This window comes from Gopherus evgoodei, chromosome 7 (genome assembly GCF_007399415.2).
Source record: "Gopherus evgoodei ecotype Sinaloan lineage chromosome 7, rGopEvg1_v1.p, whole genome shotgun sequence".
Classification (NCBI taxonomy): domain Eukaryota; kingdom Metazoa; phylum Chordata; order Testudines; family Testudinidae; genus Gopherus; species Gopherus evgoodei.
The window spans coordinates 72954906-72979968 of NC_044328.1; the positions used below are offsets into that span (position 1 = coordinate 72954906).

General features: G+C 50.0%; 1 protein-coding gene across 7 annotated transcripts in view; it reads left to right on the forward strand.

The window, feature by feature from the left end:
* Positions 1-25063, forward strand: part of ELOVL3 (ELOVL fatty acid elongase 3) — a 43159-nt gene that overhangs the window by 11758 nt on the left and 6338 nt on the right. For all 7 annotated transcript variants that reach the window (XM_030570605.1, XM_030570608.1, XM_030570607.1 and 4 more), the window contains 3 exons: positions 9238-9360; positions 10345-10484; positions 22054-22185. In XM_030570605.1, the coding sequence (XP_030426465.1) occupies positions 10378-10484; positions 22054-22185 (239 nt within the window). In that variant the 5' untranslated portion in view covers positions 9238-9360; positions 10345-10377. The remainder of the gene's footprint in view (positions 1-9237; positions 9361-10344; positions 10485-22053; positions 22186-25063) is intronic.

A 25063-nucleotide genomic window follows, 5' to 3' on the forward strand; every position in this document is an offset into this window, starting at 1 on the left:
CAGCCATAAAAATGTTCACATATTGTGGGGCCATGTGGGTGCCCATAGAGGTGCCACTGTTCTGGAGGTATATATTGTGACCAAATTTGAAATAATTGTGCGTGAGGATAAAGTCACAGAGCTCAGCAACCAGTTGTGCTGTGGCATCAGCAGGGATACTGTTCCTGACAGCTTGTATTCCATCTGTGTGTGGGATGTTTGTGTAGAGAGCCTCCACATCCATGGTGACTAAGATGGTGTTTTCTGGAAGCTCACCAATGCATTGTAGTTTTCTCAGGAAATCAGTGGTGTTGTTTTCTAAGGAAATCAGAGCTAGCTCGGAGTGCTGGAAGCATAGGGTCCGAGTAGAGAGTCCACATATCGGACAGTCCCTCAGTGAGAGTGCAAATTCCAGAAATGATGAGGCATCCAGGATTTCCAGGTTGCAGCTGGGATTTTTAAACCATTTGTAGTCTTCAACAGCAATTTGGGTTGCCCTGCTCTGGGCATGGAAATATCTCCAATTAAAGTATTCACTTCTGACTGTATTTGGAGCAGATGCATTGGGAACTCCAGAACTTTGTTATTTTAAGGGAAATTTCCTGGCTTTACTCAGCCATTGGTGTCCTTTTGTGATTTTTTTTTTTTTCTGGTTCAAAAAGCTCTGCCAAAAATTGAGAATCTGAGAGTTGCTTAGAATAGAGATTTGGATACACAACTGTCTTCAACCTAATATAATACATTTGTATCTGATGTTTAAAAGGCAACTATTGATCTGAGACTACAGTTTATTCACCAAAAGACACTCTTTCCAATATCCTGGTCCTGTTATCGGTTAATGGTAATGGGCCTCATAAATGCTGACCTGTGTTGGAAATGGAACTCCTTTGGTGCTATATTAACATATAAATTTTGGGGGTGCCTCTATATCAAGCATTTCTGGCATGAGGTGGGTCAAAGGACCAATTTAGTTATTGGATGCTAACTTGGAGCCCTCCCCCTTAAGTTTTGTTCTTGGATGTATTCCTGATACCTGTAAGGTGACCAGATGTCCCGATTTTATAGGGATAGTCCTGATATTTAGAGCTTTTTAAAATATGGGCTCCTATTATCCCCCACTCCCTGTCCCGATTTTTCACACTTGCTATCTGGTCACCCTAGATACCTGGTAACAATGTGGCATGGTTCCAATGTGCAGCTTTGGTCACTACAAAATTAACCCTGCACAAATGGAAAAATTGATCTCTACCAAACCTTGCTGCATGGCCCAGTGATATTGCTGGTTTCACAGGTAACACAGGCAGACTTTGTCATGAGGGGAGTTCCATTCTGGCTTGACCCAGCTTCCGCTGATGGCCAGTAAAGACCCAAACCTTCTAAAGTTTTTAAAATGAGGCAGAAAGTTTCCACAGTGGGATATATGCAGAGATGCTGATTCTAGCACATGGGGAAGAGGCATGTTCTGACAGCTTTAAATAGTTATATTGTGAAACTGCAGAGATCCACAGATATCAGATACAGTGTGCAATGCTGAAATAGCTTCAGGACTTACCTTTTAGGGGAACCACTATGCAGAGATCTTGGGGAGATAATCCTTCAGGCCATTCAAAATCAATAAGTCAATCAGCTGTTCCTCTCACTCCTAGCCCTCCTCCCTTCCCCCCAGCCTGGGGTAAATGAGTGGTCTCTGTCTTTGGAAAAATCTGAGATTGATTTGCGATTTTGTCTCTGTGTCACCACCCAGGCCCCCCATCAGCACACTGATAACATCCATTTTCCTGAAACCTTGGTTTCAATTACAGCCTCAAAGAGAATCCTTCAGTGGTAACCTGAAAATTCCTCTGCCATCATGCCAGGGAGTGCTGTAAATCTTCCACTCTTTAGGGAGTTAAACACCAGCTCATTGAAATAAAGTTGTTATAAACCTTTGAGTGCTAGGGGGAAATGCCAGCTCAGGAGTTCTGGAGTCGGAGATGGACATCCTCAATGCAGCCTTACAGCAGGAACTGTACAGGCAGAAGCCGTGCAAAGTACCCCCACCCCGATCTGGAGAGACCCCCTCGAGGGCTAAGAGGAAAGTCTAGGCTCCAGGTCTCACTTTGCCGTTGGCTTGTCAGTTGAGGTTGAGGTAGGGGACAGCTATTGCCAGTTGTGATAGTGTTTGTGAGGGGGCACTTGTGCTCTAGACACTTGGCTGAGGCCCACCAGGAACACTTCACATGGCATGGCACTGCCCTGTCCCTCTTGGATGGTAACAATGGTAATTCTGTTTCGTTAAGCTAGATTTCAGCTGGGGACCTAGATGTGAAATAAAGGGGGTGTTTAATTTTATGACAACCTAACTCGATGCTTCAGTGCACTTCCACGGATTTGCTAACTGCAGAGGGCATTGGATGGAGTTTCAGACATGGGAAGTTAACACCCCATCTGGAAAACACTGATAGTCTTGCCCACTCTCTTGTACATACACACGATGTCTCCGCTACACAAGGGCACAGGATTTGTGGCAGGCTTTTGGTGGTGCCGCAGGGTCAAATTATTGTGGCTGATCTTTGGTGGCATTAGCTGTCTGAGGTGTCAAGGGTATGGGCAGTCAAACTCTGCCAAACCAGGATCCTCCTATTTAGCAATACAGGGAGGGCAGGGTATCTGACCCCCCCCAAGCCACCTACCCTCCTTTCATGTGTTCACCACCGCAAAGTTGAGAACCTATTAGTTAGGGGATGTTGAAAACATTGTATTTCACAGTGCTCCCAACCTGTAGCTCCAGAAGAAGCAGAATGGCTCAGAATAAATCTGATTCCCTGACTGGGTATGAGGGAAAAAGCAGTGGAGCTGCCAGCATCCTCACCCTCTTGCTTTGGCCTAATAATGGGTGTGAGGGAGACAGAGGGGCTGTCTCATCTAGTACTTGTACAGCCTGGTTGGACAAAAGAGAAATGCTGTTTTGTTATATTGCATCTACGTCTTCCAACCCTTGGGATTTCTTTGCGAGGGACGATGCTGAGGAAAAGGCAGTGGCCTGAGAGCCACTGGCCCAGCTACTGGAAGGTTTTATACACATTCTGGTGGAGTGTTTTCATCTATTTTTTTATCTGAATATTGTAACAAACGCACTGCAAAACAGAGGTAATTTTCAGGCTGCTCTTAGACTGGATGGCCTACCTAAACCAGTAATCTCCTAAATCCCGTGCACTCTGCCCCACTCACTGCTCCTGACACATCATCAATAATAGTGTTGTATCAGTGACATGCACCTGCATGTAAACAAATCACACCCACGATGAGGGGACACTGTTCTTATTGCTAAAATAAGGACAAGCACAACCCCAGTGTCTATATTACTGAAGGGCCCTCAAGAGACCCCACAACCCTCCCCCAGACAGCTCACTGTCTTGTTTGGGAACAACCTGGTAACCTGCTAACCTCTTCTGTCCCTACATGTACCGAGGGTTGATCTGGGATAGTGACCTCATCACATTCCTTCCTCCCTCTACCTGTGCCCTGGAGTTCTCCCCACTCTCCCTTTTCCCTTTCCTCTTTGTTTCATAGCAGTGGCCTCTATTTCAAAAGCAATGGCTCTCAAGGGAATCAAAACACACCAATCAGCTCCTGAATACAGGATCACCCCTCTGCTAGCCTGAGCCCCGGAACTGATCCATGCAAAAAAAGCTTGGAGCTGTAGTATCCAGGTCTGGTCTCAGGAGCATCAGTCTGTGCTCCAGATCTGCTTTTTTTCCAGGTTGCTACCAGCAGCTGCACAGAATTGCAGATCTGATGCTCATGTACTTATTAAAAGAACAGGAGTACTTGTGGCACCTTAGAGACTAACAAATTTATTTCAGCATAAGCTTTCGTGAGCTATAGCTCACTTCTTCATGTACTTATAGGCAACTGTCATAATACATTCCCTTCAAAGAGGCTGTTATGACAATATCCTGGACAAACCTTATGGAAATAAGATAAACACTATTGAACTGAGTTCAATGCCTTTGGAGTCCAAGGTATCAAAAATGCAATTGTTTGTGTTATTGTGAGATTATATGTAATTTTGGGTATGCAAACGTAATTCCTCCCATTACATTACAAAGAGCAGTTAATTGTCGAATTAACAGCTCTTTAACGCTAACCCCTAGAGAAAGAACAGGGGTACTTGTGGCACTTTAGAGACTAACAAATTTATTAGAGCATAAGCTTTCGTGGGCTAAAACCCACTTCATCGGATGCATAGAATGGAACACACAGAAGATATTTATACATACAGAGAACTTGAAAAGGTGGGAGTAGCCATACCATCTGTAAGAGGCCAATCAATTGAGATGAGCTATCATCTATGAGTCATGTTGATTATCACTTCAGAGGTTTTTTCTCTCTCCTGCTGATGATAGCTCATCTCAATTGATTGGCCTCTTACAGTTGGTATGACTACTCCCACCTTTTCATGTTCTCTGTATGTATAAATATCTTCTGTCTGTGTGTTCCATTCTATGCATCCGATGAAGTGAGTTTTAGCCCATGAAAGCTTATGCTCAAATAAATTTATTAGTCTCTAAGGTGCCACAAGTACTCCTGTTCTTTTTGCAGATACAGACTAACACAGCTGCTACTCTGAAACCCCTGGAGAGGTTTGCATATACTAGATCAAACTGAATTCTCCAGGGACCAGCAGACGAAGGACTTGTGATTAAATAAATAGCCTTGTTTTAAACAGGCTTAGGGCCTTCTTCCTGAGCCAGCAAATGGACAGGCCCCTGGAAGGACTTGGCCTGCTGTGGCCCCATAAGATTAGTGCTTTAATTTGAAACTACAGGGAAACCTTTGGGGGGGTGGGTGTTGAAGGACTGCTCCTGCCAAAGCCTGTATTAGGGTTGGCGTGATCTCTGGTAAGCTTATTAGCATGCACACAGGTTCTTCTATTGCTTGTAATGTTTTCTCTTGTGTTTTTACCTTAAGAACATGGGCGGCAGGTATCCTAGGCTGGAGGAGGCTAAGCCTCCCCAAACAGCCCCATGTGTCCCTGCCAACACTCCACCCTGAGGTGGCCCCCTCCTACTTGTTGCTTTCCCCCTTGGCCCCAGCCCAAGCAGGCTGCTCCTCTTCTGAGAAGCAGGCTGGAGCTGGGGCTAGGGCACCCGGCATGCGGCTGGGACTTGGGGCTGCTTGGGGGGATTGAGGATGCTGGGGCCGCGCTGCCCAGTGCCCGGGCTGGGGAGAGGGCTGGGGAGCTGGAGGCACTGGGGCTGTGGGCAGCGCCAGCTGCTCTAGGGCTGGGGGTGCTTGGGTGGGGTAGCCCGGGGCTGGGGGGGGGGCCTGTGGCTGGGGGGGGTGAGGGGCTCAGGTCTCCCGCAGGAGAGGGGAGTGTAATGGGCAGAGGGATGGCGGGGCCTAGGGTAGAAGAGGCGGGTCCAAGGGCTAACCTCCCACAACGGACAGCTCACGCACTGCCCATACTTAAGAATAAAATAGGCTTGCATAGGAAGTGCTGTGTGGTTACTATAACTATTGGCAGTTACACTGTGTACGTGTCTGAGGAGCGCGAGAGCAGGAAGACCTCGGTAGGCAGCCTGTCTCTGCTAGGAGTAACACAATGAAGGCAGCGAGCTGCTCAACCTGGAAGGACCATGGTCAGAAGGGGAGAGAGAGACATCTCCACCCAAGAGAGGAGACCGCCATGGGAACCAGAAGCCAGAGTGTGGGTGCCTTTGCTGGACCACAATAGGGGATGCCCGATGCAGATGCCCTGAGCTGTGACAGAGGCTTTAGCCTGGCACTGTCCAGACATTTGGAGAATGCTCTCTCCTCACATCCACCCCTCCACACCCTCTGCTCCTGAATGACTGAGTGTCCTGGTCAAACTCCCTGTGATGCAGGGGGAAATATCAGTGATCTGTGGAAATTAATTTGGATTACTAGAGAGAGATTCATTGGGTTATACTGAAACAAGACCTAAACCATGTTTAGTGAGGCCGAGCTACTTGCCTCAGTATCATGCAGCAGTGTGTTGCCGAAGTTAATTATAGACTGGATTAAAGAATTTGCTCTATTACCTTTAAAACTGTTGTCTTTTGGTTTCATCATGGCCTTGTGCAATGGGACATGGTAAACAGAAGCACAGAGAATGTTATGTACTGTTTGTGATTTCATACACTTGTCATCTGCTTTTACTCTTGCTAAAGTAAATTGATCTACGGACAAATCCTGCCCTCCGTCACTCAATAGGGCCATTGAATTCCAACAGACTGCATGGCTAAGTAAGTTGAGCAGTTGGCAGCTTTTAAAAGCCCTCCCCAAGTAACCCTTTTGGGGGCTCTTCTCTGAACCTGTACTCTCTGATATAGCCTCATGTGATGAGGTAACCAAATTGGACAGTGTCCAAGGTGAGGTTGTTTGTACAATGCTGCCATATCTTCCATATTCTCTCTCCCTCTCCTTTTAATTAATCCTACTGCCACTCCTTATTGGGGCTTTTCTACCAAGCTAACTCCACTGGCTGATGTATCAGCAGTGATCACAACATGACCTTATTAAGCATCTAGAACAATGCCAAGATTATCCAGCTTCACTCAACTCTTAATACTTCACTAGTATAAAATAATTGCATAGCATTATAGATGTGCATAGTGCTCCAGGATACAGATAAGGATGGATTCCTTGCCCTGAAGAGTATAGTTCAGTCAGCGGTTCTCTGCCTCCTGCACACTGAGACCCCATGTTGCAGCAATAAAAATATTATGCTCACCCTTTCACCTAACCATTAAGAAAGCAAGTTGAGAATCTGTGGGTATGTCTACATCTAAAATTTTGCAGCGCTGGTTGTTACAGCTGTATTAGTACAGCTGTATAGGGCCAGCGCTGCAGAGTGGCCACACTTACAGCAACCAGCGCTGCAAGTGGTGTTAGATGTGGCCACACTGCAGCGCTGTTGGGCGGCTTCAAGGGGGGTTCGGGGAACGCGAGAGCAAACCGGGGAAGGAGACCAGCTTCGCCGCGGTTTGCTCTCGCGTTCCCCGAACCACCCTGCAAACCGCAGGGAAGGAGACCTGCTTGCACGGAGGTTCGGGGAACGCGAGAGCAAACCGGGGAAGGAGACCAGCTTTGCCGCGGTTTGCTCTCGCGTTCCCCGAACCACCCTACAAACCGCAGGGAAGGAGACCTGCTTGCACGGGGGTTCGGGGAACGCGAGAGCAAACCGGGGAAGGAGACCAGCTTGATTACCAGAGGCTTCCTCAGGTATGCTGGGGTACCTGCTTATTCCACGGAGGTCAAGAAAAGCGCTGGTAAGTGTCTACACTTAATTACCAGCGCTGGATCACCAGCGCTGGATCCTCTACACCCGAGACAAAACGGGAGTACGGCCAGTGCTGCAAACAGGGAGTTGCAGCGCTGGTGATGCCCTGCAGATGTGTACACCTCCTAAGTTGCAGCGCTGTAACCCCCTCACCAGCGCTGCAACTTTGTGATGTAGACAAGCCCTGTGTTCTAAGTGAAAACAAAAACATCTAAAGGAAGGCAATACAGGGAGGGACGGCAGAGGTGGAAGCCAAGGTAGAGGATATGAAAAAGCAATTAATGTTGTATAAAGAGGGGTGATGGTGCAGAATACAACTGGTGTTTCCCTTCAGGAATCTTCTAGTTTTTGAGTGTGATAAGGTATAAATAGAGGCTTACTTAGTGGTAGCCAGTCACAGGAGTCACTGAGGGCAGTGACCTCTAAGGAATGAGAGCTATGTGGTATGTTACTAGTAAAAGTTTTGAAGAAGGAAAGGTTCTTATAAGAGAAAATTTCAGTTATGCTGTTGGCCAGGTGATGCTTGTAGCACAGGTTACACAAGTCTAACAGGCTTGCTTGGTGCAGAATATTCTGATCTTGGTCTCTGCCTATTGTATTCACAATCACAGTACAACCTTGTCAAGCATGCCTGGTAGATGACAGGAGTGCAGTGCATGCAGGGACATAGACTAGGAAGGCTCTAAAAAAGAAGGTTCCAAGGTTTCAGGCTACAATTTGAGAAATACAGCTCTTTAAAAGCTAACTGAGAATCTTCCTGACCCAGCTGGAAACCCAGCGAGATGTAGTCCAAGAACCCCTGCATATCAACCAGTAGTATGTTTGTATGCACTTTTAAAGTATATACCACAAAAGTAGTCTAGATCAGTGGTTTTCAAACTTTTTTTTCTGGTGACCCAGTTGAAGAAAATTGTTGTGGTAGGGGCTTAGGGCTGGGGCAGAGGGTTGTGGGGCAGGGGTGAAGGCTCCAGGGTGGGATGGGAATGAGGGGTTCAGGGTGAGAGGGAACTCTGGGCTGGGGCAGGGCATTGAGGTCTGGGAGGGGGTCAGGACTCTGGGCTGGGGGTGCAGGCTCTGGGGTGGGGCTGGAGATGAGGGGTTTGGGGTGCAGGAAGGGGCTCTGGGCTTAAATGGGAGGCTCAGGGCAGGTGCAGAAGTGCAGACTTAACTCTGGCAGCTCCCGGTCAGTGGCACAGCCAGGATGCAGAGGCAGACTTCCTGACTGTCCTTGCACTGTGCCCCAGAAGCAGCCAGCAGTAGATCCAGCTCCTAGGTGGAAGTGTGCAAAAGGCTTTGCATGGCTCTCGCTCACAGGCACTACCCCCCCCCCCCCCAGATCCCATTGGCCAGAAACCAGCCAATGGGAGTGCGGAGCCAGTGCTCATGGCAGGGTCAATGTGCAGAGCCCTCTTCTCCTGGCCCTCTCGCCTAGGACTGGACCTGCTGTTGGCCACTTCTGGGGCACAGCACAGTTTCGGAACTGGTAGGGACTAGCCTGCCTTAGCTGGGGCAGCACCGTCAATGGGACTTTTAACCTCCTGGTCAGCAGTGCTGACCAGAGCCGCCGCGACCCAATGCCTTACATTCTGCAACCCAGTACTGGGTCGTGACCCATAGTTTGAAACCACTGGTCTAGATGCTAGAATACTGAGCTAGCTCGGTCCCAGTCTGTCTCTGCAACTCACTGACCTTTTGTATAATTGTTTCTACCCCCTTCTGCTTCTTGCGTTTGCTGATGTGTCTTTTTAGTTGAAAATGGTTCAGTGCTGTGAGCCTTATTTGTGTTGCACTAAGGGGAGGCCACTCTTCTGACAAGTGTGAAGACGCAGTCCTTGTGCCTGAGAGCTTACTCAAAATAGCAAATGTACAACGTATGGGGTTTAGGATGCAGAAAAGGTAAGATGACTGGTGATGTAGTGTGCACATCGTGTTCCAAGAATCATGCTTATGGTCATTGTTTTCAAATATAGGAACTCTGCCATACTGATTAGTCCAGAGGTCCATCTGGTCTCTGAGGGTGGCAAGGATCAGATGCTTCAGAGTATGGCACAAAACAGCCCATAGCAGACAACTGGTCTCTAAGTGCCTATAGGGTAAGTTTCTTCCTAATCCTCATCTATGTGCTATGTATATTGTTTGGATGCTACATTGTTGGATCAGTCAATGCAAATTCTGGAATTAACAGGCCCTCTGAAAGGGAGTGCGTGTTAATGAGACAGTGGAGGTGGCTGGAGAAAGGGCAGCCTGGGTCAGAGAGGGAATCAGGTACTAGGTGGTAGAGCTGTTGGCTACCTTCCAGGTGCTGGGGCTTCCGAGGATAAAGGACCTGTACTAGTGTAACTGAAGGGAAATAATCTTTACATGGGCCAAGGACTCTGGCCCCTTTGATTTACACAGTAACTGCCAGCAGCAGGTTGGTTGCGGGCCAGCACCCTGGGGGAGGCCATAGATCAGTAGGCTGTGAGCTTCTTGCTGCCAGTGCCCTGTATGGGGTCTGGCTCTACGGAAAGCAAGGCTGAGTGTCTCAGAGGAGCGGCAGGGGCGCTACCCCATTTAGGCAGCCTAGGCAATCGCCTAGGGCGCCAGGATTATTGGGGCGGGGGGGGTGGCAGGCGGCTCCGGTTGATCTGCTTTAGGCATGCCTGCGGCAGCTCCACCGGAGCCACGGAACAACGGACCCTCCGCAGGAATGACTGCGGCAGCCACTGGAGCCGCGGGATCAGCGCGGGGGGTGGCGAAATGGCCGTGCGCCTACGGCGCGAGAAACCCTAGCGCCGGTCCTGACCAGGCTGCAGCCTTTCCCCGGCGTGGAACGGGAGCGGGGTGTCCTGCTGCAGCCGCCTGTCACTCATGAAGTAGGTGGGTGGGCGGGGCCACTGGCGCAGTCCGTTTCCGGGATTGGTTGTCGGCGGCAGGCGGGGCGGGGGCGGGGTCTGAGCCGAATCAATTAGTTGGGGTGGCGGCGGGAACACGGCACCTGCAGCCTGGCTGCGGCTGGGGGTCCCAGGTCCGTGCTGCTGCCGGCGGCTCCTCGTCCGGCGCCGGCCCAGCACTGACTCGCCCGCCTGCTCCTGCAGGGCCCGGCCCCGAGCTGCCCGCGTCCCTCCAGCATGGAGCTGCTGGGCGCCAACCTGTCCGCGCTGCCCCTCCTGCAGGAATACGACTTCGAGCGGCACTTCGACGAGCTGCAGGCGATCCAGTGGATGCGGGAGAACTGGTGAGCGGTGGCGGGCTGGCTCCGCGGGGGCACCGTGCTGGGGTGGGGATGGCCGGACTGGAGCTTGCGGTGCAGCCCCGAGGACCCGTCTGCTGCACTGGGACAAGCAGAGCTAAAGCGAGCGAGTGGCCGGAGTGCCCCGTACAACCAGCTTGGCGCTGCTGCTGCTGAGCGGAAGGGATGCAAAGCAAACCCTAGAGCCAGCCTAGAGATTCCCTGTGAAGCTGAGGGGTAACTGCCAATGCCATTCTGCAGGGCCTGCCTCATGTAAGCAAGGCTGGCAGCTGGACGTGACATTCACAGGCTCAGATTTTTAATAGTGAGGGTAATCCACCATTGGACCAATTTACCGAGGGTCTCCTGGTGGATTCTCTATCACTGGAGTGGGTCTTTTCTAAGAGATCTGTTTCTCTAGTTCACATGGGAATTAATCGGGAAAGTCTGTAAGAGGCAGGTTATGCAGGGGGTCAGACTAACACAGTGGTCCTTTCTGGCTTTATAATCTGTGACCCAACTCAGGAGAAAGTGCACCTGTAGCTTCTGTTAATCTTTTGGGAAAGAGGAGCTAGATAGCAAAATAGGAAACAAAACTATACTCTGAATGAAAGAGTGTGCAAGTACAAAAGCTAAATCCATATAGCCTTCCAGAAGGAGATGCAACTTAGTTAATAGAGCAATTGCCTTAAAATAAAACTAGGTTAACTGCCCTGTTTACATCAATATGAATTTAGGGTTAAAATTGCTGGTGAAAGTTTAATATTAAATACCTTCATAAACCTATGCCTCTGAGGTCCTTTCAAGAGCCAAGAATTAAACTTCTTATGCTACTGGCTTGAATAGTGAAACCCATTGTACAAGGTTAGTTAACAATTGGTAGATTTCATAAAGCATCATTCAATGTGCAATTGTTTTCTGTGTCTCAAAGGAGATGTTAGAGAGCAGCATCTTTATACTCAATTATTGTTTGAACTCTTTCTTCCCTTTACACAAGCATACATTGTAAAAAGAATGTCTACACTGCAATTTTTAGTCCCGAGTTAGCTGGCACAGGCCAGCTGCCAGTCATGCTGTGGGGATTTTATCCCTGTATAGACATACTCTAAGTAGCACCTTTTAGAGTAGCAATAATATTGATAATGACTCAGCCATCTTACCTAGTGTACAGATATTGTTTAACCAAATCTGCATTCCTTGAGTGCAGAAAGATTTTAGGGTGAAGAGCTGCAGCTTGAAACTAAACAGTTACAATAAACTTTAAAGAGCCTGCTGGTACAGTCCCTCTGTGTGTGAGGTCCTGAGTTCTGTATGTAGGTCCTTGGCCATGACCATGTTTGTCCCCAAGACTGGAACAGGAGGGGCTACTGTAGGTAAGAATTTAGGGGTGGTGTGGTAGAACTGTATTTGGAGAGAAGCTTTCAAGTACATAGATCATAGGGTTGGAAGGGACCTCAGGAGGTCATCTAGTCCAACCCCCTGCTCAAAGCAAGACCAGTCCCCAGACAGATTTTTACCCCAGTTCCCTAAATGACCTCTTCAAGGATTGAACTCAGAACCCTGGGTTTAGCAGGCCAATGCTCACTGTATCATACTTGGATTTAGTTAATGTGATTGCTCTGTGGCTTTTTGAGTAGCCTCACTCAGGTGACACTGTAGGTGGAACATGTAAAACAATCACTGAGATTTTGCTTGTTATCTGAGGTGTTCTAAAAATTATGGCCTCAGATCATCTCTAATAAAATTAATCTGGATCTGGGGGCTTCGCCTCAGACACAGGCTGGGTTCATTGAACGTTACCAATGTTTAGTTTACAGAGCTAGGTGGCCTGCAGGTTTGGAGGTAAGCGATTGTGTGGGGTGGTTGTGGTATGTTGGTATTTCAGAGGACCGGAACAATATGTAGTAGACAATTCTGGGAGATGAGGGCAGTGTGTAGGAGAAAGATGTCGCCTGCTTGGAGCAGCTACTGATTCCACACAGCACTGTTATACTTCCTGAAAGTGTCATGTTCCTAAGATTACAAAGTTGTCTACATGCTAGGAAACTTCTACTGAGGTGATGTGACATAGGATAACCTGTATGTCTGACGTGAAAACATGGTGCTATTTTTTTTTCTTGTGGTGAAGGTGTGTCATGAAGTTGTTTTCATCACTTTCCTAAGGGAAAATTACTGGTCTAATCTGTAGTTAAAACTCTGGTGCATCAGTTGACAAGCACATTCAGTTTGAGGCTGAAAATGAAAACTGCTCTCCTGTCTCTTTCTTGCAGCTGCTGCTGAACAGCAGTATCACCCCATGCCATGCCTCATGACAGGAAGAACCTGTCTGCTGTTTGCTACTATGCCCCACAAGGCAATGTGCACAGCCAGAGGAGGAGTTACACCATGAAACAGGGAATCCATTCACTTCTGCCGTTGGAATTTACAGGGAAACTTGAGTAGGACTAGGAGACCATGTTTCATTTGTACCTTCAGTTCAGGCACATGCAAATCCATGTACTCAGGATCTTGCCATGTGGGGTGATGGGTTGCAGCTGCATTTGATTTGTCCACACTTGGTATTTCTGGGCTGGCAGTAAATAGGCTTTTCCTGGCCTGCTCAGATTTGCACTGAGCACAAGATTTGCATTGAGCCACAAGATTTGTCAGGATTCTAAGCCCCCAAAGGCCTGAGGCGGTTTGCGTCCAGGGTTTTGGTTTGGGGTCCAGCTAATTTGACACCAGAACTTAAAATGCCTGAGTTGTACTGAACTTCATAAATATTTCTTCTGCATGCTGAGATTAGATGACATGCCCACAGCAAACACTTCTTTATCTTTCAGAATCTCTCCCTGAGCATGGGGTAAAATCCATAATGGCTTGCTATTTGGGGATGCTAATTCTAAAAGAATAGACTGTACCCTGTTTCCATTGGGACATCTATTGTGTATTCCTATCTCCTAGCATGGAAATATGATGGCTTGGAAGAGAAAGACAGAGGTGGGTCAGGTAGTCTCTTTTTTATTGGACCAACTTTCCTTGGTGAGAGAGACAAGGTTTTCAGCTTACACAGGCTCTCCTTCAGCTCCCGAGCAACACAGGGCATGTCTCCTGAGCAAACTTAACTTGTTCATTCTTGGCTTAGTGCAGTTTGGAAGGATTTATGCCCTGATTGGGAGGGTGTCTCCTCAAAATGCCAGAGCACTTGATTACTTTGGGGTGAACTGTTGTAAGCATTTGATGGAATGAATGGGCTGGTTTTCATGAGTGCAGTGACTGCATCAGTAACACGTCACATTATGAAGCGTGGTTTAGATTTAGAGCAGAATCCTTCGCTTGCTTAGTCCCATGGCAAATATACTATGGGAGGGGATGAGAGATTCATCCCAAAGCTAAGTTTATTAATGGTATAGATGGAAGAATTCAAAATGAAACCTAGCATTTTGAAATAAAAATTAAACAGTTATTCACAAAACAATCTTATGCAAAACTCACAACTCCTATTTCAGAGAGTGTCTATTCATCCCTTATCTTAGAGTTTCTTACCAAAGTCCCTTAGTGCAGTGGTTTCAAACTGCAGGTCGTAACCCAGTGCTGAGTCACAGAATGTAAGGCACTAGGTCGTGGTGGCTCTGGTTAGCACCAGGCCGTTTAAAAATCCCATCAGCGGTGCTGCCTAGCTAAGGCAGGCTAGTCCCTACTTGTTCTGACACCGCGTTGTGCCCTGAAAGCAGTTAGCAGCAGGTGCAGGTCCAGCTCCTAGGCGAGGGGGGCCACAGGGCTCTGCACACTGACCCCACTCCGAGCACTGGCTCCACACTCCCAGTGGGAGCTGGGGGGCAGTGCCTGTGGAGGGGAGGTGGTGCTTGTGGGCGAGAGCCGCACAGAGCTACTTGCACACCTGTGCCTAGGAACCAGACCTGCTGCTGGCTGCTTCCAGGGTGCAGTATGGTCCACTGTGCCAAGACAGACAGGAAACCTGCCTTAGCACCCCCGCTGTGCTGCTGACTAGGAGCTGCGGCAGGTAAGCCTGTGCTCCATCGCCACGCCCCATTCACCTACCCTAGCCCTGAGCCCTCCCCAAACCCAGAGCCCTGTCCTGCACCCCAGAGCACTTATCCCCAGCCCTATCCCAGAACCTGCACCCCCAGCCTAGAGCTCTGACCCCCTCCCACATCCTGACCCCCTGCATCAGCCCAGAGCCTTCACGCACACCTTGAACCCCTCATTCCCGACTGCAGCCCTCACCTCCCACACACTAAACCCCTCTACCCCAGTTCTGTTGAGTTACGGGCTTCACAGTTTTCTTCAACTGGGTTGCCAGAAAAAGTCTGAAAACAGCTGCCTTAGAGCCCTCCTTGTGGGGGATGGAGGAAAGGTTAATTCTGTTGATGGAGAAGAATGGCTTTCTGTTGACATTCACAAGACAGTCACAGACAGCTCATGCATCTGTTGTGGCCAACCTGTGTAACACCTCTGAGCCCTGGCTTGCTTGCTTCCCCCACCTGGCAGGTTTTGGCAGGTGCCTCTTTCTTTGGTTTTTCTTGGGCAAGCTATGTGGCTTCATGCCATTGTGCTGATGCCATGCAGTACAGCTGATCTCTGCACCAGGTGAGAACTAGTAGGGGATCCCATGAATCAAACTGGGGTCCTCGCTGGTTTGGCAGTGATGGTCCAGTGTCCTCATTGGCATGTTGACACCTGGACTGCTCCATCCTTCACCTGTGAACCTGGAGGATTCTGGAGCGAAGCAGAGGCCTTCGGATATTTCTCAAGCAAACACCTCAGGAGCCCATGATCTTTCTCATTCTCTAGAGTCCCTGTTCAGCCTGACTTCCCATACACCAAGTCTGTCTAACTTCTGGTTTCAAATTTCTCGTTTGCAAGTTGTAACCTCAGCGGAGTCCTTGGGTTGGAGCAGTAGCCCTCTTTTGTTAATACATATTCAATCTCTTTTCTATACCTTCTCTATCACCTTTCTTTATGTTACTGTGATTCTGTAAGCTTTCATCCACTTATCAATTACAGCTCAAACTGCAACTAGGCCTGCTATATCCTACCAAGGCACCAATGCTACCCTAGTCAGGCCAAAGTTGAGGGCATTGCCAGTGGCTCATTTAGAGCAGAGAGAGCATCTTTGCCATGTGAAATTAACCCCCCCCCCCTTCCTGAGCTGTCTAACAACCTGACTTTGAGAAGTCACTTCCTCAAAATGAGGCAGTGGCTTGTAGGAGAGAAATCAATGTAGCTCCCTTTTGGTGATGGCTGTCTAACATATGGCATTGTTTTAACTGCTAAGCTACTGGTTGGGCCAAGTGTGCTGTGCCGCATGCATTTCCTGGCGCCCAAGATCAGCTTCACACCTGTACACTATCAGCACTGAGAGCTGGAATGGAGTCTAAATTCGGACTTATAAAATGAAAGTGCCTGAAGTATTCCTATGAAGGAGGCCCCTTTCCTGGTGGCTGACTGTGTGTTGGGATTGGCTGATGGTTCTGCTCAGTATCAGGCAATGCTGCCAAACCCAGGAAAGATGGTCTTGTGGTCAGAACACTGGATTAGGAATTAAGAGGCCAGCTCTGCCTCAGACTTGGCGTGACCAAATACATTGCTTAATCTGGCTCAGTTTCCCATCTCTTAAATGGATTTAGTAGTACTTCCAGCCTGCCCTTGGTCACTCTTGTCTCAGAGGGACAAGGGCTATCTCCTCCGTATGTAGAGAGCCTAGTACAATGTGTCCCTGAGCTCACTTGGGTCTTCCCAAACACTTCGGTATTACAGTTATGAACGGCCACAGGGGGCTTCAGTTTCATCAGGCCGCTTAAAATACTGCTTGGTGACGGCTACTATCGTGTTTAGTATGAGCAGCTTCGTGTTGACTGTGATTCTGTGGATGTAACTTGAACTTCCTGAGGAACTGGAGCATCTTCCTTCTCTTTTGGCCCTGGCACAAGGGTCCTTCTGTTTAAGAGGAAACTTCTGTCCACTCTTACCCTTCGCAGATAAAGCTCTTTTTGGGCATGTTGGGTCCAGTTCATCCTTTGTGGAACTCAGTTCCCATGGGACCGAATGGCTTGAGAGGCTGGGTTTGCGTGAGAGGTAGAAGAATTGCTGGCTGAATCTTGGGCCTTAGAGTCGGTGTGGACAACAGTATTGTTTGAACTGCTTCTCAGACCTGTCTTGCTCCAGTAGGGTGGGGAGTGTGTGAAGTCTTCTAGCAAATGAGCACAGCCCCTTGGGAGGGGATTATATTGACTCATCAGCCTACATGTCTGTGAGGTTACCAGATTGCCAGCTGCATACAAGAGTCCTCCTTGATATTGAAGACGAAGTTGCACACAAACCATCACCAGAGTTTTCCCCTGGGGCTGCTCAGGCTGATGAGGGTCCCAGTGTTCAACCCCATCTGTGCTCTGCAGCCTTCCATGTTGGCAGCACTTGGCAGAAGTTCAGTACATAGGTGAGAATGGAAAGGGATGGGTGCAAAGGTCAGCATGCGTCATGCACAACTAGTCAATGCTGGGAGTAGCTGTTTACTTTAGGGGGTGTCATATCAAGGTGGAGGGTGGAGAGGGGTGTTTTCTGGACTGTTCCTTGGAAAGTGGCTGAGATATGACCTTAGTTCCACTTGGATTTTCTTCACTGAGTCAGCTGGCCTCTAGGTACAACTGCACTGCAAAAGGAAAAAAATCTGCAGCAGTAAGTCTGAGCCTGGTCAACTGACTCAGGCCCTGGGGCTCATGCTACAGAGCTAAACATAGATGTTCCTGCTAGGGCTTGATCCTGGCAAGGGGGTAGGTGACAGAGCCCAGCTCCAGCCCAAGGGGATATCTGCCCTGTAGAATGACCCAGAATCAGCTGACTCAAGCTCTAAAACTCACTGCTGCTGGATATTTTTGCAGTGTCCCTGTACCCTTTGACCCTCCCCTGTTAATGGGGGATTCTTAAGTTCCTTTCTTACTGGGGTGATAGGCCTCTTGAGGATGAACTGGGCCAACCTGTCATTTTCTTTGCCTCCCCATTCTCTGGACGTGGCTGGAGCTGCCACCTACTTGCTCCCACCTCTACCGGGCAGATGAAAAGCTGAGTTGTTTTCCTGAGGCCATGTCTACATCTAAAATTTTGCAGCGCTGGTTGTTACAGCTGTATTAGTACAGCTGTATAGGGCCAGCGCTGCAGAGTGGCCACACAGCAACCAGCGCTGCAAGTGGTGTTAGATGTGGCCACACTGCAGCGCTGTTGGGCGGCTTCAAGGGGGGTTCCGGGACGAGAGAGCAAACCGGGAAAGGAAACCAGCTTCGCCGCGGTTTGCTCTCTCGGTCCCGGAGCCACCCAGCAAACCGCAGGGAAGGAGACCTGCTTGCTCGGGGTTCCGGGACCGAGAGAGCAAACCGGGAACGCCGCGGTTTGCTCTCTCGGTCCCGGAGCCACCCAGCAAACCGCAGGGAAGGAGACCTGCTTGCTCGGGGTTCCGGGACCGAGAGAGCAAACCGCGGCGAAGCTGGTTTCCTTTCCCGGTTTGCTCTCTCGGTCCAGGAACCCCGAGCAAGCAGGTCTCCTTCCCTGCGGTTTGCTGGGTGGCTCCGGGACCGAGAGAGCAAACCGCGGCGTTCCCGGTTTGCTCTCTCGGTCCCGGAACCCCGAGCAAGCAGGTCTCCTTCCCTGCGGTTTGCTGGGTGGCTCCGGGACCGAGAGAGCAAACCGGGAAAGGAAACCAGCTTGATTACCAGAGGCTTCCTCCTTCCACGGAGGTCAAGAAAAGCGCTGGTAACTGTCTACATTGGATTACCAGCGCTGGATCACCAGCGCTGGATCCTCTACACCCGAGACAAAACGGGAGTACGGCCAGCGCTGCAAACAGGGAGTTGCAGCGCTGGTGGTGCCCTGCAGATGTGTACACCTTCAAAGTTGCAGCGCTGTAACTCCCTCACCAGCGCTGCAACTTTCTGATGTAGACAAGCCCTGAGAGAGTGGAGCAGTGAGATTTCCTGTTTGTTCTGTAACTTACTAAATTAGAAGTCTTTCATATTTTTACATTGTGTAACGCACACCTTCCTCTTCCATTTGGTATCATGTGGCATGCCTCTGACAACTGCGATTGCTTAGGCGGAAAAGTAACATTGAAGTATTTAGTGTATTTTCTCAACGCCTTCCAATGCAACTTGGCAGTTGTAGGAGAGGAGTGAGAACCATGTGACCAGCTCGCTTTTCACTAGCAAATGCCTAGTGGGCCCCACATGACAATTTGGGGAATTTCATGTTAAACCAGGATCCTGATTCCCGTGGGTTTTATAGTGTTGAGGGGTGAGTCATGGCTGGACTGTGGGGAACGGTGCTCCTGAATTATAGGCTGGATCTCTGGCATCTTGGATACAAAGCTCACGAGAGCAGAAAGTCTTATCGGAAAACCTTTGGGGTGATGATGAAATGCAGCCATTCAGCCCCTTCTCTTCCACTCACAAGCTGTGAATCACAGAGCCGTTGCCGCAGTTGGCAGCGCTGCAGATCAGTGAAATGTCGACTCCACCCCTGCGATGCCTCCGGCACCAGCTGTCAGTGCTAGTGCTTGCAGGTACATACCCCTGTGCACGCTCAGCAGGAGGGAAAGGTTAATCCTGTTCTTGATCAGTACCAACAACCTGCTGCCGCCTCCTTAGCAAACACGGATGTCATGGAAGTTTAACCCTGTCTGAGCTGGGTTCACTACTACTTCTCGGGATGCCTTGGCACTTCCTGGTGCTGGGATCCTTCCCTGCCTGAAGCCTGCTTTTGCAGTGATTTAGATACAGTTGGGGGACAGGAGTGGCTTCATGATGCAGCGCTGCCCTAGTGTGGGCTGGGAGCTTCATTTTCTGCCATGCTGTTCGTTTTTAAATTCAGCATGTAGTGCTTGAAGGGAGGTGCTGGCTAGAGCAAAGCCTAGTGCAGTTCTATGGCCTGTTGTATGCAGGAGGTCAAGTCATAATGGTCCCTTCTGGCCTTAATCTATTAATCTTTTTGTTTGAGTGAAGGCAGCATATCTCTGCCAGTACACCACAATCCTGACCTATAACATGTCCTGCTTTTGTCCCAGCCAGCCAGCTCTGCTCATGCATCTAAGTCTCCCTGCTACCAGGACCGCCCAGAGGATTCAGGGTGCCTGGGGCAAAGTAGGGATAGCTGCAGTGCTTGTACTCACCTGGCGGCGGTCTGGGTCTTCGGCGACGAGAGACCCTTCAGTCACTCCGCATCTTTGGCAGCACTGAAGGGCCCCCTCTGCCAAAGACCCAGACCGCTGCCAGGCCAGGGCTCATGGGGCCTCTGTGGGGCCTGGGGCAAATTGCCCCACTTATCTTCCCCCCTCCCCTTCCCTCTGAGCGGCCCTGCCTGCTACTTCAGTCCAGGCATTTGCTGCCCACCAGGCCACAGCCTGACACCTTCAACCTCCTTGCTGTTAAGTGAAGTAGAGTTTAAGTTGGACTCGTGTCTTAGGGGTTGAAAGGTTTGTGCAGTAGCCTGAATTTCAATTGATGTACAGATTCTCCTAAGGCATAGTACCATACATACAGATTCCTGACCTGGGAGTACAGTCCTCGCTATAGTAAACTGTGGGTCGCATTTCAAGCTATAATTCTACTGTTTCCATGGAGACTTGTTCTGAATGCCTCTTTCCGTCCATCAAATATCGCTCTGTAAAACATCTGGCATTTTCAGTCCACGTAGACCAGGCATCCCTGTGACTGCAGTGTGAATTCGAACAATACTGGGGCAAAGCAGGGATTCCCTCATGGCAATGGCACTTTTGCCCAGGAATCTGGTAAGCTCATTGCAGTGGGTTCTGGAAGCTAACTAATGTGAAGAATGTTAGACTTAAGCTGATTTGGCCTAGGATCAGAGAAAGGAATGCAGACCTCCCCTCTGCATGGTTGAAGAGGGATCAGGTTGCTTTGGTTCTTACCCTGGATGGGGATATGACTTACGGTGGCTGGAGTCAAGTTAGTGGGCTGTGCAGAGCATGCACATTCTGGTGGTGGTTCTCAACTAAGCCAAATCAAACTCATCAGCGGCTGGGAGGAAGAGCAGCTTCTCAAGGCCAGGGAGAGAAGAAGAGGGGCTCTGAGGAGCAACTGTGTTCTCTTGTTTACTCCCCCTAGCAAGAGGTGGGTATTTAATCCTAGGTCCTGAACTTGGGGATTTAAGAACAAAGTAATATAGGCAGACTGGGTTGAGTGGCTGCCTTGGGTTCTGTCCATCCAATCCACTCCATTCCCTGAAAGAGGGAAGATCTGCCGCCTTCAGAAATGGAGAAGGCAGCTGGTTGCTGGGACAACCCACTGTTACTGTGTTCCTTACAAGGGGCATTTCCGTCCAGCAGCAGAGAAATGGAGCAAATAGGATTTTATGGTGCCTTCGTTACAGAGAGGACACAGCTGAATGCCTGTGTCTAGGCTGCTGCTCCTACTGCAGAATCCCCAGGCCCGAGAGGCTTGTAGGACTATTTGGAGGGGGGAAGATGGGGAGTGATCCCTTACAGTGTGGCTGGAATCTTAGATTTTTTGCGAGCTGAGCCTAACTAGATTAGGACTTGGATGGGAGAGCTCCAGGGAACATAACTGGTGCAAGAAGTGGTATTTGTGACCTGCTAAGCTTTCCTCCTAACACAAACTCACAGCCTAAGATTCTGTACTACTCTTTGTTTGGTGGCGTCAGGCAGGCAACAAAGGCCAGACTCCAGCTTGTGGGTTCTGCTCTGCCACCCTAGGTTCCCCTTGCAGCTTCTCTTTGCTTCATGCCCTGTTACGTTACTGTGTGCTAGTGGGGCTGTGTGAGCTGGTATGGGGTTTGTAAAGGTCTCTAGGATGAAAGGCTTGTGAAACTCTAGTTACCCAGGGAGATAATTCTTCAGTTTTTTTTTAAAGATAATTTAATTCTTCGAAAATGTATTCTGATGGCCAATATAGAGGACTGGATTTTGTCCAGCCTGGTGAAATTGTCAGGCCTTTTTTTTTTTTTTTGGAGGGGGGATGTTGGTGTCAGGTTATTTAAAAAAAAAAATCAGACTGCATTATATGGATGGAGTATCAAAAATGGGGTCCCAAATTGGGGAAGCTAAGGCCAGAACACATCACAGCACAACAGAATGTTGTTTTCAGCCAAGTCTGTTGTGAGGGTCAGCCCCCAGCGCTGCCTGTGTAGAACGCTGTCCCTTTTCTCTGTGTACTAAGAGCAAGAAACTGTGGCCTCCTCACAAATTACAGTGAAGGAGCTAGTCTGCAGATAAATAAAACTGCTTGTTCTCTCAGCTTGAAATCGTTGCCAGCTGCGCCCTCACTTGGGACCTGAAGGGGCAGGGCAGCATTGTGGAAGTCTCCATAATGGGGGATCCCCTTTCTTTTTCTTCCCTCACCAAGGGTATTTCTACCAGCTCCACTTATGGCCAAAGTCTGCTCCTCCTGACTACAGCTAGGGGAACAGCAGATAATTCCAGTATCCAGGGAAATGCATGGCTCTATTAGATTCCTTCTTGTCCGAGCTAGTGAAGCCCCCACCAGGAGCAGGGAGTAGGTATGTGCTGTACCACATGCCAGCTGGTCTGAGAACTCTTCTCCACTCACAGGCGTAAATCTTTCTCGTTCGCCTTGGCTTACGTGTTGCTGATCTTCGGAGGCCAGCATGTCATGAAGCAGCGGAGAGGGTACGACCTGCGCAAGCCACTGGTCCTGTGGTCACTCAGCCTGGCCTTGTTCAGGTAAGAATGGCGTCTCTTGCTGTATTCTGCTGCTGACGGTTACTGGGCAGCCGTAGAGCCCCACCGGGCCAGCTGACCCTGGAGAGAGACATGGAGGCATTTCCTTCTGGGATGCTAACCCAGAAGGGGCAATAGGTTTTTGATAAACTGCTGAACCACAGACCATTCCCCACTCCCAGCCTGGCCACGGGGCTTTAATTTAAGTCCTTATTTTAAAACCTTCCTCCTCTTCTCCCCCCCCAAGCCCCTGCCTCATTTCCTAACCCTGTAGAAGTGATCCCAAAATGGCGGGGGAGGGTCCTGTGAAGTCTTCCCTCCCCCCCCTTCCCGACCCCGAGCCCTCTGGTCTCGAGCCATCCCTGCAAGGCTTCTCTCTGCCTTCCCCCCCAATAGCTGCAGTCTGTGGCAGGCAGGCAGCAGTGTCGGGGGTGGGAAGGCACTGTGCTCAGTTGTGGCTTTGGGCAAAATGGAGGGTGCTAACACTCAGCAAAGCTCAGCCTGAACTAGAGAGAGGAAGTATGGGGATCTGAGCTGCTGCCCCTGCTGGGGCCGACAGCTTCTATGTTCTTCTGTACGGGTTCTTACAGTGCCCTCGTCACCACAGAATCCGAAACCGTTTGGATCTGTTGACTGCTGTCTTCATCTGAGAGCATTGGCTCTCCTAGGTACTCTGGGCCCAGGTGCTGGAGCATCTTGAAGATAAGGACTGAGACCTTGAACTTGACTGCTCATCCACTCCCTGAGCATTTCCCCTAGCGTTTGGGTGGGCAGAGTAGCAGGCCTATCCCTACTCCAGATGGCTGGCTGACCATGAGCAGAGCAAAGATTGGCCTCTGCTGTGCAGGGCCCAGCTAGCCTGGTCTTGAGGTTCAGGATCCTGAGAGTGAACAGATAAGTGCACGATCCCTGCCTTGCTCTTTGAGCTGAGACCCTCTGAATCCAGAGGAGAACATGAAAGGGTTTGCCAGCTCCTCTCTGGCAATCAGCACAAGCTGGCTGAATGTGTCAGTATGTACAGGCTTCGCCATTCCTTGTGTTGTCTTTACTGCACTTGTGAGGTGCTCAGGGAAACTTTCCAGTGTGGAAAACTTGCTGCTTGTTTTTTGCAACGGTGAGGATAAAAGCTGAATAGCAAAACAACAAGGATGAGTTGGCTTATGTTAAACACAGATTTCTTTTGTGAACAGGGTATTATTTTTCAAGTTTCAGCAACACACATCATAAAAGTGAGAGCAATCTTACATCTAAGGTCTCTGTGTAAAAAGATTCAGTTCTTTGTCTTTAAGCAATCTATAAACTGTCCATAAGCATACTGTGCTGGCAACTCTGGCTTCCTGTGGGCAGGGGTGGCATGTTTGTAGAAATTTTGGTGGTGCCCAGAACCGGCCCCTGCCCAAACTCTTTCCCCCCCCCCCCACCTGCCCAAGGCTCTGGGAAGGCGTTTGGGTGAGGGAAGAGGTCTGGGGTGCAGGGCCTAGGCTGGGGCAGAGGATTGGGGTGCAGGCTCTGGGAGGGAGTTTGGGGATGGGAGCGGTGCAGAGGGATGAGGTGCAGGGGTGAGTGCTGTGGGGTGTGGCTGCAGATGAGGGGTTTGGAGTATGGGAGGAGCTCGGGGTGAGAGTAGAGGTGTGGGGGGACGAGGGCTCTGGCTGGGACTGGGGATAAGGTGTTTGGGGTGCTGGAGGGGCTCAGGACTTGGGCAGAGGGTTGAGGGTGTGGCAGGGATGTGTGTGAAAGCTCTGACTGGGGGTGTGGGCTCTGGGGTGGGACAGGGGATGAGTTTGAGGTTCAGGCAGGCTGCTCCAGGACAGGAGCCAGAGAGGAGGACTCCCCCTAGCCCTTTCTCTGCCAGCAACATCAAGCTCTGGGGAAGGAACCCCCCTTTCCTGCCCCCCAGCAGCACACTCACCCCCACCACTGTCACTGCAGGTGTAATCTCCCTCGCCTCCCCCGTGGTGGGTGCCGTGGGGTGCTGCGTGCTCCTCCTCCCCTGCTGTTGCCCCTGACTGTAGCCTCAGTGTGGGTGAGAGATGGGGCTGCCTCCTTGCCCAGCATGGGGCAGGAGCAGTGACTGCAGGTGCTGGGAGGCTGTGCTGCTGGAGGGTCCTGCTGGAAAAGGGACGGGTTTGAGGGCGAAGGGCAGGCTGAGAAAGGGAGGCACTAGGACCCTGTGGCAGCAGTTGCTGCAGGGAAGCAGCATGGAGGAGACAAAGACAGTGAGGCTCTGCTCTGGGGCCCAGAAAGGCAGGTGGGGACAGCAAGTCGGGGCCATGGGACACTTGGGGGGGGGGGGCACAGGTGGAGCACAGATCGCCCCAGCCCCAAATTTTGGTAGAGCTGGGCCCCTGGCTCTGAATATTGCTGGTGCCCAGGCACCACGTGGGTATGGAACTCACCGCCTATGCCTGTGGGGACTCTGAGAGGAGTCTGCCGAGAATTACTCAACCATAGCTTTGCTTTGTAATTTAGAGCAGAGCCAAGCCAACATCCTTCAGTTTTCTCACCCTCCTCTCAGCACCTGTTTACTGCAGCTTCTGACTGGTTGGGCAGAGTGACACTATCATCCTCACGAGGTTAATTGGTGTAAGATGCTGAAACATGAGGGGGATGAAGCTGGCTGGGAGTGATGCTGGATTCTGACTGGCCTGCGTGGTCCACGTAAGAGTGGAGGGTGTAGGGGAAGATGTGGGAAGCTAGAATGATACCTTGCTGTGCAGTGTCCTGGCACTGATAGTGCATGTACAACCACTGTGAAGCCATGTCCCCGCTGTAATGTCTGACAGCTTTGGGTAGCCAGCCCACAAGGGGTGCTTCTTGGCCTGCATGAGTGTCTTTCAAAGTACTTGAAGCCGAAGGTGGGGCAGGGAGCACACATTCT